Genomic DNA, 15,000 nt, shown 5'->3' with positions numbered 1-15,000 from the left:
CTGTCTGCCCGCTTACCACATCGTTCGATGCGTTTTTTTTCTACGACGTTATGCTCTCCTTTGAAAAAATAAGAGCGGAGTGTTTATTCCCGTTGGTGATGTATTAACTCAGTCTTACGGAGAACCCCGCCAGTGCGCTCCTTCGAGAGACTGATGGACGCGTTTGGTGTCTGTTTAGTGTTAGTGGGGGAAAGTTCGGTGATAGCAGCAACCTGATTTACACCGAGCTCGACTCCACACAGCCCCGCTCGCGCTAGCGCACACGCGTTACGCGCCGCCGGGGAGGAGAGCGCGCAGGGAGGTCTCAGTAGTAACCACAGTACAGTGGTCTCGGCGGAGTTTTGGATCACCGCGCAGGGGCTTTAGGTAGCGGGGACGCGTTTGCTCACATCCACACACACGCCGAAACAACGGGGTCTTTCCGACGGATTATTTCGGAAGCGAGAAACTCTTGAAACGGATCCACGTAAAAAAAAAAAAAGCGCATTGAGAAACGATCGAAAGCACGAGCTCGGGGGTATAACGGAACGAGCCAACGCCAGTAAACCTTCAGCGGCATTACAGACATACTGGATATACTACGGAGGACATTTAGACAATAAATTCTACGTAATCAAGTCGACATCTATCGCGGACATAAGTTGGTCCGCCGTGGTCTCCGCAAGCTGCATGACGGGCGCGTTGATGAATAACTGGACTGAGCAATGGGACCTTTAGCGCCCGTAGGCGCGAGCCTCCGCGGATTTCACGTTTAAGGGCACGACGGGTTGACGCGAGACCCGCCGAGTCGCCGGTTCCGACCGCTGCATTGCCTTTTCCTCACTCTCTCCGATGGAAGTTTTTAACCGGGCTGAAGCAAACATGTTGCGTCTCTACGCGCTGCATTCTGTAGTGATCCTCCTCGGAGGTAAGTCGCGCGAGGATGGTCGCTCGCGGCAAATTCACTTCTGTCCCCGTCACCTAACCTTTGTCTCCTCCTGCTATTTGAACGGCTCGTGATTTAACCTTCCTAGCGTGGCGCACCCGCACGTGCTGCGGGGGGGGATCTCTCCGTCTTTCTCTCGTAATCTCACGTGGTTTCACATGTCGCGCGTATGTGACAGAGGCCACACGATTATCATAACGTGCGTATTTTGTTACCTGCGCTGAGAAGAGCGCGGGCGCTCTGGTGGCCGCGAGACTGCAGCCACTAAGGGCGTTGATGTCAGCTGAGATGACCCGCCTTTACCTCAACTTTCACCACTCGAATATGAACGTGAGTCCTACAGCGAGATTTAGTGGGCACGCACATCAACCGCCTTGGCCACTTGTTCAGGGATTTGGAGAAAATGGCAGTTGGAGTTTTAATAGGTGCAATTCGGACAGGTACTGAGTTAAAGTGTGTTGCTTTGTGTTTGTGAGAAGAACGTGGAAAGCACGAATATGTAAGACAGAAGGGGAGGAAGTGAGAGGGTTTGTGTGAATTGAGTTTGTGAGAGAGCTGTGTGTTTAGGGTGTGTGTGTGTGTTTAGGGTGTGTGTGTGTGTGTTTAGGGTGTGTGTGTGTGTGTGTTTAGGGTATGTGTGTGTGTGTGTGTGTGTGTTTAGGGTATGTGTGTGTGTGTGTGTGTGTGTGTGTGTGTGTGTTTAGGGTGTGTGTGTGTTTAGGGTGTGTGTGTGCATGAGTGTGCGTGTGTGTGTCTGTGTGTGTGTGTGCATGAGTGTGCGTGTGTGTGTCTGTGTGTGTGTGTATGCATGAGTGTGCGTGTGTGTCTGTGTGCGTGTGTGTGCATGAGTGTGCGTGTGTGTCTGTGTGTGTGTGCATGAGTGTGCGTGTGTGTGTGTGTGTGTGTGTGTGTGCATGAGTGTGCGTGTGTGTGTCTGTGTGCGTGTGTGTGCATGAGTGTGCGTGTGTGTGTCTGTGTGCGTGTGTGTCTGTGTGTGTATGTGTGTGTGTGTGTGTGTGTGTGTGTGTATGTGTGTGTGCATGAGTGTGCGTGTGTGTGTGTGTGTGTGCATGAGTGTGCGTGTGTGTGTCTGTGTGTGTGTGTGTGCATGAGTGTGCGTGTGTGTCTGTGTGTGTGTGTGTGCATGAGTGTGCGTGTGTGTGTCTGTGTGTGTGTGTATGCATGAGTGTGCGTGTGTCTGTGTGCGTGTGTGTGCATGAGTGTGCGTGTGTGTCTGTGTGTGTGTGCATGAGTGTGCGTGTGTGTGTCTGTGTGTGTGTGTGTGCATGAGTGTGCGTGTGTGTGTCTGTGTGCGTGTGTGTGCATGAGTGTGCGTGTGTGTGTCTGTGTGCGTGTGTGTGCATGAGTGTGCGTGTGTGTGTCTGTGTGTGTGTGTGCATGAGTGTGCGTGTGTGTGTGTGTGTGTGCATGAGTGTGCGTGTGTGTCTGTGTGTGTATGTGTGTGTGTGTGTGTGTGTGTGTGTGTGTGTGTGTCTGTGTGTGTATGTGTGTGTGTCTGTGTGTGTGTGTGTTTGTGTGCATGAGTGTGCGTGTGTGTCTGTGTGTGTATGTGTGTGTGTGTGTGTATGTGTGTGTGTGTGTGTGTATGTGTGTGTGTGTGTGTGTGTGTGCATGTGTGTGTGTGAGTATGGAGATTCTGGTCTGTGTGTGGAATAGCTTACATCTGCACTGAATTCTAATCCTCAGCTGTGCAGACAGACGTGGCCTGTGTTCCACATCACTATGACGCTGGCTGAGTGTTGTTGGCCAGGCAGACGCCTCAAACCATTCAGGGGGGAAAAGCTCACTTCCCCAATGTAAGAAACAAAAAAAGGTCTGGATAGTTCCAGAGAGGACACATCAGGTCTGGATAGTTCTAGAGAGGACACCTCAAGTCTGGATAGTTCTAGAGAGGGCACGTCAGGTCTGGATAGTTCTAGAGAGGACGGGTCAGATCTAGATAGTTCTAGAGAGGACACGTCAGGTCTGGATAGTTCTAGAGAGGACGGGTCAGATCTGGATAGTTCTAGAGAGGACACGTCAGGTCTGGATAGTTCTAGAGAGGACGGGTCAGATCTGGATAGTTCTAGAGAGGACACGTCAGATCTGGATAGTTCTAGAGAGGACGGGTCAGATCTGGATAGTTCTAGAGAGGACGGGTCAGGTCTGGACAGGTCTGGACTGGATGGATTAAACCTGGAACCCTGCCAATGTTGCAGTCACTATACCTTATTTTATTAACAGCGTATCTTGCTACATATTCTCATATATAAAAAATGTGCATGCAGTATATTCCAGATGAGCAGACTGTGCACAGAGGAGCTGCTGCAGTGCTGGAACTCGGCCCTTAGAGAGAAGTAGAGAGGGAAAACTAAATGGGAAATAAATAATTCAGATGGTGACCTCTGCACTTGAGTCTTTCTTGATAGCAAAAAGCCTGTGAGCTGTTGCTTAGTCTAGCAGTGTAGTGTGTCTACTAGACCAGGGGCCTTGGAACCTGGGTACTGTAACGGGTACTGGAACATGGGTACTGTAACATGGGTATTGTAATTGGGTACTGTAACAGGGGTACTGTAACAGGATATTGTAACATGGGTACTGTAACGGGTACTGTAACAGGATACTGTAACAGGATATTGTAACAGGGGTACTGTAACGGGTACTTAAACATGGGTACTGTAACATGGATATTGTAATTGGGTACTGTAACGGGTACTGTAACAGGATATTGTAACATGGGTACTGTAACATGGGTACTGTCACGGGTACTCGTCCCTGAAACAGATCACTTGTTAGATTTTTTTTAAACACACATCGATGGTGGAAGGATTTAAACAGTGAACACAGCAAGTAAATACCACGTCAGAAATCAAACAGACTGCAGTGTTTGCTGACGGCTTAATGATTTCTGCTGTGAGTTTGTCCCCCAAAGTCGTAGTGGTAATGACGTCTCCTGGCCAGATTAGAGCCACGCCATCGGGTGATAGCCGAGATGCACGAGCTGAACACTGGAGTTCTGAGAGGCATTCAGAATCATTTGTTCAAATCACAAAACCAGGATTGTGGGGGCAGGATGTTCTGCATGTGTAGGGCAGTATCTATCACTGTCTCTCCCACTCTGTCTCACTCTCTCACTCTCTGTCTCTCCTGCTCTCTGTCTCACTCTCAGTCTGTCTGTCTCTCTCTCCCCCTGATATTTTGCACTGAATTTAGTTCTGTTCACTGTAACATTTGGTTCCTTTCTGGGGAGTCATACAGAAAATGAATTCTGCTCGGTTGGCAGTCAGCCAGAATACACTGGCCTCTTTTTTCTGCGGTTAGATCCTGTCTCATAATATCCGCAGCAAAAGAGACCCCTGCCAACAGTGGACAGTTAAAAAAATAGCTGTTGTTTTAAATTTAAAAAAGGAAATAACCTAATTGTCTACATCTTTAATTGATCCTCAGTTACTAATGTAAGAGTTCATGGTGTCTGAACAGCACCGATGAAGCCAATTTGACCTGACAAAAGAAGAAAATTTATGTGAACCAAAATGTCCAAATACTTTTTCATACTGTAAGCGGCATGCAACTAAAAGATATAAAATAGTGATTATTCCCCTTATTTACTTATTTACTCTAACGCTAACCCTAACCCTAACACTAACCTATCCCTAACCCTAACCCTAACCCTAACCCTAACCCTAACCCTAACCCTAACCCTAACCCTAACCCTAACACTAACCCTAACCTAACCCTAACCCTAACCCTAACCCTAACCCTAACACTAACCTATCCCTAACCCTAACCCTAACCCTAACACTAACCTAACATTAACCCTATCCCTAACCCTAACCCTAACCCTAACCTAACATTAACCCTATCCCTAACCCCAACTCTAACCCTAACCCTAACCCTATTTACTTATTTACTCTAACCCTAACCCTAACCCTAACCTTAACCCTAACCCTAACCTTAACCCTAACCCTAACCCCAACCCTAACCCTAACCCCAACCCTAACCCTAACCCTATCCCTAAGCTAACATTAACCCTATCCCTAACCCCAACTCTAACCCTAACCCTGACCCCAACTCTAACCCTAACCCTGACCCCAACACTAACCCTATCCCTAACCCTAACCTTAACCCTATCCATAACTTTAACCCTATAGGAAAACATATTCCTCTTTAATGTAGTCAGAACGTTTCTTGCTCCCTGTCAGAGCCGATTGGTTCTGTTCTGAACTGACTGAGCTGCTTAATTTCAAAACAGACTTTTCTGCCTAGTCTGCTTTACCCAGCACGGTGAAGAGAAAAGAGGAGAGGAGAGAATCTGTCGTCTAATTCACTGTGGCGTAGAAGCATAGCCAGAGAACCCAAACCAACCGACTGCAATCCAGCTTCCAAAATTTAAGACCAGCAGGAACCGTTAGTGCAGTAAACAAGCACCAAAACAACATTAAATAATGTCAAAACAAAAAACAAAGAAAATAAAACCAAGTGTTTTAGTTTAGAAAACGAGGACACGAGAGACCAAAAACAGGTGTGAGGGGGTGGAGCTTGGTGCTGAGAAGGCCGTGGAAGCTGTGCACTGATTGGGCGGTCGGCAGTGGGGGTGGGAAGGGAGGGCGTGGCCACGGCCGTGCAGCGTGTGCTGTGATTATGCATTCAGTCGTACAATGTGCCCATTAACTGAACTTTTGATTGCAACATTCACAGTATCAGGACAAAATAATTGCAATGTTTTTTTTCTTTTTTCATTATTAGACTGTTAGAAGAGCACAGCGCATCCCGTTTGGTTCCTGCACCAGCGACACGCCTGTTCTGCTGGGTCACTCACCCCATCTGGCAGACGGTTAATGTTCTGTAACACTGCTATACAGTCTGCTCAGCAGAGAGGTCACAAGGTTCAGTGCCCATCAAAAGATGCTTTTACTGTTCTCTCCTCCATTCTGTTACTCAGGAACCTGAGTAAGGACATCATACAGGAGATCACAGACCAGCATGGCTAATAAAGCAAGCGGAGATGTTTAACTGTGTCCACTGCACAGCATAAACGCAGCATAAACACAGTGTAAACACAGCACAAATGCAGCATAAACACAGCGTAAACACAGCATAAGCACAGCATAAACACAGCATAAACACAGCATAAGCACAACATAAGCACAGCATAAACACAGCATAAACACAGCATAAGCACAACATAAGCACAGCATAAACACAGCATAAACACAGCGTAAACAGCATAAACACAGCGTAAACACAGCATAAGCACACCTTAAGCACAGCATAAACAGCGTAAACACAGCGTAAACGCAGCATAAGCACACCATAAGCACAGCATAAACAGCGTAAACACAGCATAAACAGCGTAAACACAGCATAAGCACACCATAAGCACAGCATAAACACAGCGTAAACACAGCATAAGCACAGCATAAACACAGCATAAACACAGCATAAGCACAACATAAGCACAGCGTAAACACAGTGTAAACACAGCATAAGCACAACATAAGCACAGCATAAACAGCATAAACACAGCGTAAACAGCATAAACACAGCATAAGCACAGCATAAACACAGCGTAAACACAGCATAAGCACAGCATAAGCACAGCATAAACACAGCATAAGCACAACATAAGCACAGCGTAAACACAGCATAAACACAGCATAAGCACAACATAAGCACAGCGTAAACACAGCATAAACACAGCATAAGCACAACATAAGCACAGCATAAACACAGCATAAGCACAACATAAGCACAGCATAAACACAGCGTAAACACAGCATAAGCAGAACATAAGCACAGCATAAACACAGGATGAACACAGTGTAAACCGTGTAAATGCAGCATGCTGGACATGTGGAGGGTTTTTAACTGGCGCACAGGCGAGGGAGGGGCCATGGTTCATGCCACAGGGTTCTGCATTATCATTGGCTTAGCCTGCAGCATAGGGATGAACGATATATTGTTTCTGAACTGTATTGCAGTATGGACCTTTCAGTACTGATATTGCACAAAGGTAAAATATGCAACTTACATTTTTTTTGTAAATCGTTTGATGTGCGCATCCTTTTCAAACCCAGACATTCCAGATGAGTTCTCTTTATCTGTTCAGATGAATCACTGCATGTTCATGTCCCAACAAACCTAAGGGATTCTAATAAAACCTAATGTGGAGCATTGTGTAACTATGTCATAAATGTCCTAATGTGGACCATTGTGTAACTATGTCATGTAAAAAATCACCAATATGTCAACCTTCGACTTCCCTTAATACACTACAAAGACATATTGCAATCCTAATATGTAACGGTGTAATCATGGTACAGTACTTTTACCCAACAAGCACAGTCTTAAGTCCAAGATAAATGACGGATTTCCCAGTGGCTCATGCGGGAAAATGTTTTTAGGCTGAGGAAGTTTGTTTTTTAGGTTGAGGAAGCTTCACTCTACCTGCTCCTCTGTTTCCTGCAAGTGAGTTTTGAGTCAGTGGGTTTTTCCATTCTGTCTTACATATAGCGAAATGGTTGCTGACCTTATGCTACAGGCGGAACAGGTGGAGGTAAGGTTGAAAGATGCTGAAGTCGAGTTCACTGCTCTTTCAGATGAGGTCACTGCATTGTCAGATGAGGTCACAGCATTGTGATATAAGGTCACTGCATTGTCAGATGAGGTCACAGCATTGTGATATGAGGTCACTGCATTGTTATATGAGGTCACAGCATTGTGATAAGAGGTCACTGCATTGTTATATGAGGTCATAGCATCGTGATATGAGGGCACTGCTTTGCGATATGAGGTCACTGCATTGTTATATGAGGTCATAGCATCGTGATATAAGGACACTGCTTTGTGATATGAGGCCACTGCGTTGTTATATGAGGTCAAATCATCATGATATGAGGTCACTGCGTTGTTATATGAGGTCATAGCATCATGATATGAGGTCATTGCACTGTTAGATGGTGAAGACCATTTGAAAAGCACATATTGTTACCAAATGTTCCGTTGTTTTGTTCCTCTTGTCTGTATCACACAATCCTGGTGGATGAATGTATCTTAACTTGTGAAGTTCAGTGGGTTCACATTTTGAAATTTGGAAGTGCATCAACCAAGGATGTCTAAAAACATACGTGATGCAGTTTGGTTGATCTGCCAAAGAACAAGCAAACAACTTCTGTTGTAGAGGTTAATACATTCAACATCCCATAATTACTACACTTTACAGAGTGAGTTGGCAGTGTGCTACGAGCTAGTGGGATTTGCCCAGAAATGTAAACTGCTTTCTTAGAGATGGGAAACCAGTGATTATGTGTGGTTTGGGCCTGAGTGTTCAGGAAGGGCCTTGCTGTGCTGTTGTTTAGCTCCATGGTTTATAGCCTACTGGGGCGGAATTAGTTAGCATTTCAAGTCCTTGACCTGACCTTGAGGGTCGCCATGTCTGTGTTCTCATTTCTGATCTCCTTGAGCTTCTGTTAGTCGTGAGGGAAGCTTGTAATTTTCCCTCATTTTGGCAAGAAATTGCTAACAACAGGAGTCTGACCAGCAGTGCAAAATGACAGGGATTTCATGGTGTGCATGTGTGTGCGCGCGTGCGCGAGCGCGCGCGTGTGTGTGTGTGTGTGTGTGTGTGTTTGTGTGTGTGTGTGTGTGAAGAAAAGAGGGAGAAAGAGAAAGAAGTCTTGTTTTTAGTGTTTTGTAGCATCAGGGTCAAACTCACACACACTTTTCTTTCACAACGCCATAGCTCTATTTGGCATATGAAGATTCTAAAACACTTTAACCCTTTTATGTGCTCCAGCAAATCTTCTGTAGTGCCTATGACAGTTGCTGTAAAAGTTAGTGAACTCTTTGTAGTCACCTCGAGTTCCATATAAACTTCAAATCTGATCGTACCACCATTTGTCACAATGATACAGAAAATATTGTTTAAGCAGAATCAGCCCCAGTATGTTACAGTGTGACTTCTTTATTCTCTCTTGAACAAACAGTTTAATATTGTGAAGGCCACTGATGGAAATAGAATTCCAGATTCGATACGGTACCAAAATATCATTTGCCAGCTACCTACAAATTACATCTTAGCCTCACTTCACCTTTGTGATATCACACATCCAGCCGAAAAACTTGGAAAACTTGAGATGGGCAGTAATGTGTTTTTTTCCTGTCTAGCTGCAGTTTTCCGTGTGATGACCCGAAGTTGAGTAGCACTGCAGGCTTTAGAGATGTTCTTTTTTACCTCAGGGGTGTTTGTCTGTTGTCTGACACCTCCACGTTGCTCATGTGTGCCGACGTTTAGAGGATTCGCTCTCCTAGGCCAAGAAGCAACTGTACTGACACTCTCCCAGATTGAAAACAAGCTGTTTCCTAACAGACGGACAAGTGCCAGAAACTGCATTTGGAAGCACTTCCAGTCTTATTACAGTCAACAACTTTTCTCCTGAGGTCCTCTGAGTTCTCCTTTGATTGTTCCACATTGCAACAGAAAAAAGCCACACCTGAGCTGACGAACACTCAACTGCAGTTATTTACTAAAAGAGGTTTCCTAGCACCTTACGCATTTTTTCTATCTATAACCCAGACTGCTTCAATCATATCTTCAATCAAGATATGGCCATAAAATGTTGTGTCTCTGGTTTATTAAAACCGTTTATTAAACATTTCATTTTGACCACTTAGAAGCAGATCACACCACATTAGGAGACAATCCTGCAGAAATCCAGGCATTTCAAAGGGTTTATCAATACCGTTATCAATACCTTATCAATACCTTATCTATACCTTATCAATACCTTAGCAATACCTTTATCAATACCTTTATCAATACCTTTCTCAGAACTGCGCCACACCCAGCTGTGTTTGGTTATATAAAGCCATTATACAGTTATTCATATCTTTTATGAATTAATATGGTACTAATTCACTCTGACTCCTGATCTCAGCTGGGAGAGACTCAGACTCCTGACAGTGTCTCGCTATTCCAACTGTGCTCCCAGCCATCGCTTAAACAAAACCAGTCCGTTTAGTTCCGTGTTCCTCCTTTGGTACACCTCCGAGATCATTATCTAGACTTTACTGTGATGAGTCAGTTTGCCGACGGTCAGTGCCAGAGTTCTTCTGCTGAGATTGTGAAGTCTGCACATCTCATCCTACCCGGAGCACCTGGTCCCCAGACCACCGTCCCTCTGCTGGATCTAATCCCATTACGCTAATGTGCTGTGAGTCACCTTTTCATTGGCTGCCCTGTGGTCTCCATCGTGCACCCACCGACAGCTCAGACAAGAGAACATTTTCCTGCACCGGCCAAATATGCATAAAGAGGGAGATGTTGGTGAAGGAAGAAGAACAAAAGATGACTGTAAAACTCACTTTGCCTTCAGGGGTGAGAAGCAGTTTGCCAACGTGTAGTTTGCAGGACAGCGTCTTGTCTGGTTGTACGGGCCTCGTCCTGTGGTAGACCCAGTGTACGACACGTCGCCTCTATGACCCTGACGGAAAGCGTGCGTCATTGGTCCTGATCACACGTTCTCCCTGCTGGGGATACCTGTGCCACCTGAACCAGAGAACAGGACGTGCGGACAGCCGAGGTCAGTCACGGCATCGGGGTCATGACCCTGGTCGTTTAAGGCGAGATTCCTGTCATGAAGGTTGCGTAACAAGGCTGGAGTATCTGAAACTGCAGCTTACAGGGCAGTGTGTAAAATGACTCAATCAATCACTCACAGACTGGAGCTTTTTCGCGCCATTTGGCTCGTTGTACTGGTGGGGTCAACGCTGACGACTTCATGTAGGATACTTTTTATTTGAAGATATTTTAACATCTTACAGGATTTTACTGTATAAATTATCATTTTGTCCCTGTGTGTGTTCCCATATTAAATGATCAGAAATGGGATTTAAGTGCTGAGATGCATTTGTCACACAGTAGGCCGATCTAAACAAACCCACCCATGGAGACTCACACATTCACAAAAACATTTACACACGAGTTCACGGACTCACAGACTCTCTTTTAAAAGTCACGAATTAGAAATGAACATCATTACAAATAAAGTCATGCATTCGTTTCCCATTAGCACTGTGCTCTGGGAATGTGCAGACAGACCAGTCCACCCACTCCTCCCAGTAAGCACCTGGGCTGCACAGTGCCTGTTCAGTACTCGGATGAAAGGACCGGTTTAAAGACAAGTGAAAGACAGTATCACTTACTCAGGTTAACCTGAGTAATTAATTAATTAATTAAGATATAAATGAATAACACTGATATGATAATCAGTATATTGTTTCTTTTTCTAGACTGTCAAAGTGAAATATGAGCAATGCAATTTCTATGGCAGCCTCAAAGGCCCAAAATACACTGGACACTCACGATACCGTAAGGGAGGCCTTCATGTCGAAGTGATGCCTGTATAGCTAGTAGCAGTTTATGCTTTTGACGTTTGTCTGGTGTCTGTATGAGTCTGAAGTTGTTGGGCTGAATTAAGAGTGAAATGGGACATGCACATTTGATTAACTGCGGCCATGTTCCCGCCCGGCTCGGGTCAGTTCGCTGGGTACGCATCACACAGAGTTCCCGCGTTCCCATAGAAACGTCTCACGCGTCACTATTTACACTCGCTACACTGCACACGGTGTGTGAGGGCTTGCAGGCCGGCTTGATTATCAGATGAATGAGGAGGCAGAGAGTGTCCTAACACTTTGGTACTTTATTTACACCAAGTAGTCTGTGAGGCCATGAAGAACTGGTTTTGATGTCTGTTTCTAATGTCTGATGCAATAGTGAGACAGAAATGGTAAAATGATGGTTACTGATGCAATTGAGTGTTTGTCGGAACAATAAAGGATTATTTATAGTGTAAAGGGTACAGTAGGACTATTTTGTAATTTAATGATCTTCTCACTCCAATGTGTGTGCGTGTGTGTGTGTACTTGTGTGTGTATGTACGTGTGTGTGTGTATATGTGTACGTGTATATATGTGTGTGTATGTGTTTATGTGTATGTGTGTATGTGTGCTTATGTGTGTGTTTATGTGTATGTGTGTGTATATGTGTGTGTTTCTGTGTGTGTGTGTGTGTGTTTCTGTGTATGTGTGTGTGTTTATGTGTATGTGTTTCTGTATGTGTGTGTGTGTTTCTGTATGTGTGTGTGTACGTGTGTGTGTATATGTGTTTATGTGTATGTGTGTATGTGTGTGTGTTTCTGTGTATGTGTATGTGTGTGTATGTGTGTGTGTTTCTGTATCTGTGTGTGTGTACGTGTGTGTATATGTGTTTATGTGTATGTATGTGTGTTTCTTTGTATGTGTGTGTGTGTGTGTGTGTGTGTGTGTGTGTGTGTTTCTGTGTATGTGTGTGTGTGTGTGTGCATGGAATACTGATTGATCCACGCTATTCCCTGTAAGGTCAGTGGGTGTCTGTAGGTGGTAATCAGAGGGTCTGTGATTGTAAGGTTAGAATCTGTCTTCTCACATCATGTGATTACTTCTTCCTATAACTTTCATTTTCCATCTTTAACTCAACTATTTAAATAAATCTACATTTGCTATCTTTTAATAAAACTGCTGCCATAACAAGTGAAGCTGGATTTCGTGTCAAGGCTGGTCGATCTTGTCTTGCTGTGCTGTGACCATCAAAGGTTTCTCTCTGAAGATTCACAGTCATAGCTGTAGGAATTCCTCCGTAACTCACCCACGCTACACGGTGATAAATGACCCTTGTGCTGAAAGCATGATAATAACATAACGGTCTGTGAGATTGGAATGCTCTTCCAGAAACCAACCTGCATTTAGCTAAAGGACCTGACTATGAAGCAAAGATGCGAATACCTCCTCTCTATCCTCTGAAATCTAGACAAACTGCTTCCTTTATCCAGCTTCTTTCACAATCTCCCGCTACTAATCCCACACAGTGCTTCCCATTTAGGCGAAACGCTTCCCAACGGTCTTCTCATATATAAGCATATTAATGCTATTTTTTTTAACAGTTTTCTTTTCACACCGTGACACGTCTGGTGACACTACTGTAAATGCATTTGAAATATCAGGACAGGAAAAAAACAACCTATTAATACACATTGCTATGACAACCGATGCTTAGTTGATTTTTGACGGGCAGCATGAGAAGTATAAACATTGTTCTTAGGCTCTCTAAAGCTGTTCTCCGTTAACTTATGTGTGTGATGCCCTCACAGCCCAGAGTCCGGACCACCCAATATAAATATTATTATTATTATTATTATTTTGTCTTCAATGCTTTGTGCTTTTTGGCATTATTCAGAAACTGCTTCCCATAAACTCTAATCATGGTAGTCCTGATCAGGTCACCCAAATGAACGTACGCATGCACGCACGTAAGAGCGACACAAAAAGAAGAGTGACTAACTCATTGGAAAAGCCTGAAGGGGTCCAGTCTTCTGATTTTATCCCAATCTCATTTAAAGGTACCCTTCAAAGGGTTTTAAAGGTAGCGTGTGTTCTACAGCCCTGGATGTGTTCTGGGTTGTAAAGGTAGCATGTGTTCTACAGCCCTGGATGTGTTCTGGGTACACCAGACAGTGCCGCTTGGATCTGAGATCAGGTGTTGTGAAATATGATACGACGCATATTGTTGGAATCATGTGATGTCATTGGGCTGTGTGCGTGTGTGTGTGTGTGTGTGTGTGTGTGTGTGTGTGTGTGAGGGAATAAATAATTTTTCAAATTAAGCAGTTATCATGAAGCAGGCTGAGTCTGTATCCAATCAACTGTGTGTTTGATTCCTTTTGTTACTTCAATCACTAGAACACACAAGAAGAGAGAGCAGCAGTAACTAGAAGACACGAAGAGAGAGCAGCAGTAACTAGAGCACACAAGAAGAGAGAGCAGCAGTAACTAGAAGACACGTGAAGAGAGAGCAGCAGTAACTAGAACACACGTGAAGCGAGAGCAGCAGTAACTAGAACACACGTGAAGAGAGAGCAGCAGTAACTAGAGCACACGTGAAGAGAGAGCAGCAGTAACTAGAGCACACAAGAAGAGAGAGCAGCAGTAACTAGAGCACACGTGAAGAGAGAGCAGCAGTAACTAGAGCACACAAGAAGAGAGAGCAGCAGTAACTAGAGCACACGTGAAGAGAGAGCAGCAGTAACTAGAGCACACGTGAAGAGAGAGCAGCAGTAACTAGAAGACACGTGAAGAGAGAGCAGCAGTAACTAGAACACACATGAAGAGAGAGCAGCAGTAACTAGAACACACATGAAGAGAGAGCAGCAGTAACTAGAAGACACGTGAAGAGAGAGCAGCAGTAACTAGAACACACATGAAGAGAGAGCAGCAGTAACTAGAACACACATGAAGAGAGAGCAGCAGTAACTAGAGCACACATGAAGAGAGAGCAGCAGTAACTAGAGCACACGTGAAGAGAGAGCAGCACTTTTTCGCTTCATCTCCAGCCAGCATCTCTGAAAGGAATCAGTGACTGACAGATAAGAGTGTAACTGGAAACGGATAACAATCTCTGTTAAGTTAAAGCTCCTTGAAATCTACTGATGTTTGAAACACTCATGTTGACAGACAGACACACACACACACACACACACACACACACACACACACACTTCCAATCTGATTCTTAACTCAGACTCAAATCTACATACACTCGCGTCTATCCAGGTCTGGAGATTTGCCCGGTTCCAGTTTGTATGTTCATACACATGCGTGTATTAATGTCAGTCAGTGATCACATGCTAGTATTCTGTCCAAATCATCAAATCACGTTCAGAATGGAGCTCAGATTCGCGTATGGAGCTACACTGCAGTTGCTTTGTAAGGTCGAGCAGCGTCTGCTCGTAAACTGTGTAAAGACGTGAGCTGGTGTCTCCACATTCGTTACATACACTTTGCTGGAGAGTGTTCGCAGAACACACTCCCGCAAGAATGATTTAGTGTGCTGTGTTTGTCCGAGTTCATTTGGTCGGGTCACAGGTTTACACTTCCTTCACACCTGCCCCACATTCTTATGCATGACATGCAAGTGTCTCAACTGTGTTAATGAAAATCTTTTTGGCAGATTGTTAAATACTTAAATACGCCAGTTCTTCTAC

At 44.6% G+C, this 15,000-nt stretch overlaps 1 protein-coding gene across 1 annotated transcript in view; it reads left to right on the top strand.

Annotated features, from left to right (window-relative positions):
- The window catches only part of LOC113581637 (transmembrane protein 132C), a 175,846-nt gene that overhangs the window by 50 nt on the left and 160,796 nt on the right, over positions 1 to 15,000 (top strand). The window contains exon 1 of the mRNA XM_035536530.2: positions 1 to 907. This exon is cut by the window's left edge and continues 50 nt beyond it. Within this exon, the coding sequence (XP_035392423.1) occupies positions 832 to 907 (76 nt within the window). The 5' untranslated portion in view covers positions 1 to 831. The remainder of the gene's footprint in view (positions 908 to 15,000) is intronic.

The sequence above is a fragment of the Electrophorus electricus genome, chromosome 20, assembly GCF_041902795.1.
Source record: "Electrophorus electricus isolate QZ-2024a chromosome 20, ASM4190279v1, whole genome shotgun sequence".
Classification (NCBI taxonomy): Eukaryota; Metazoa; Chordata; class Actinopteri; order Gymnotiformes; family Gymnotidae; genus Electrophorus; species Electrophorus electricus.
Note: the sequence above shows the minus strand (reverse complement) of the source record. Positions and strands in the feature narration are given on the sequence as shown.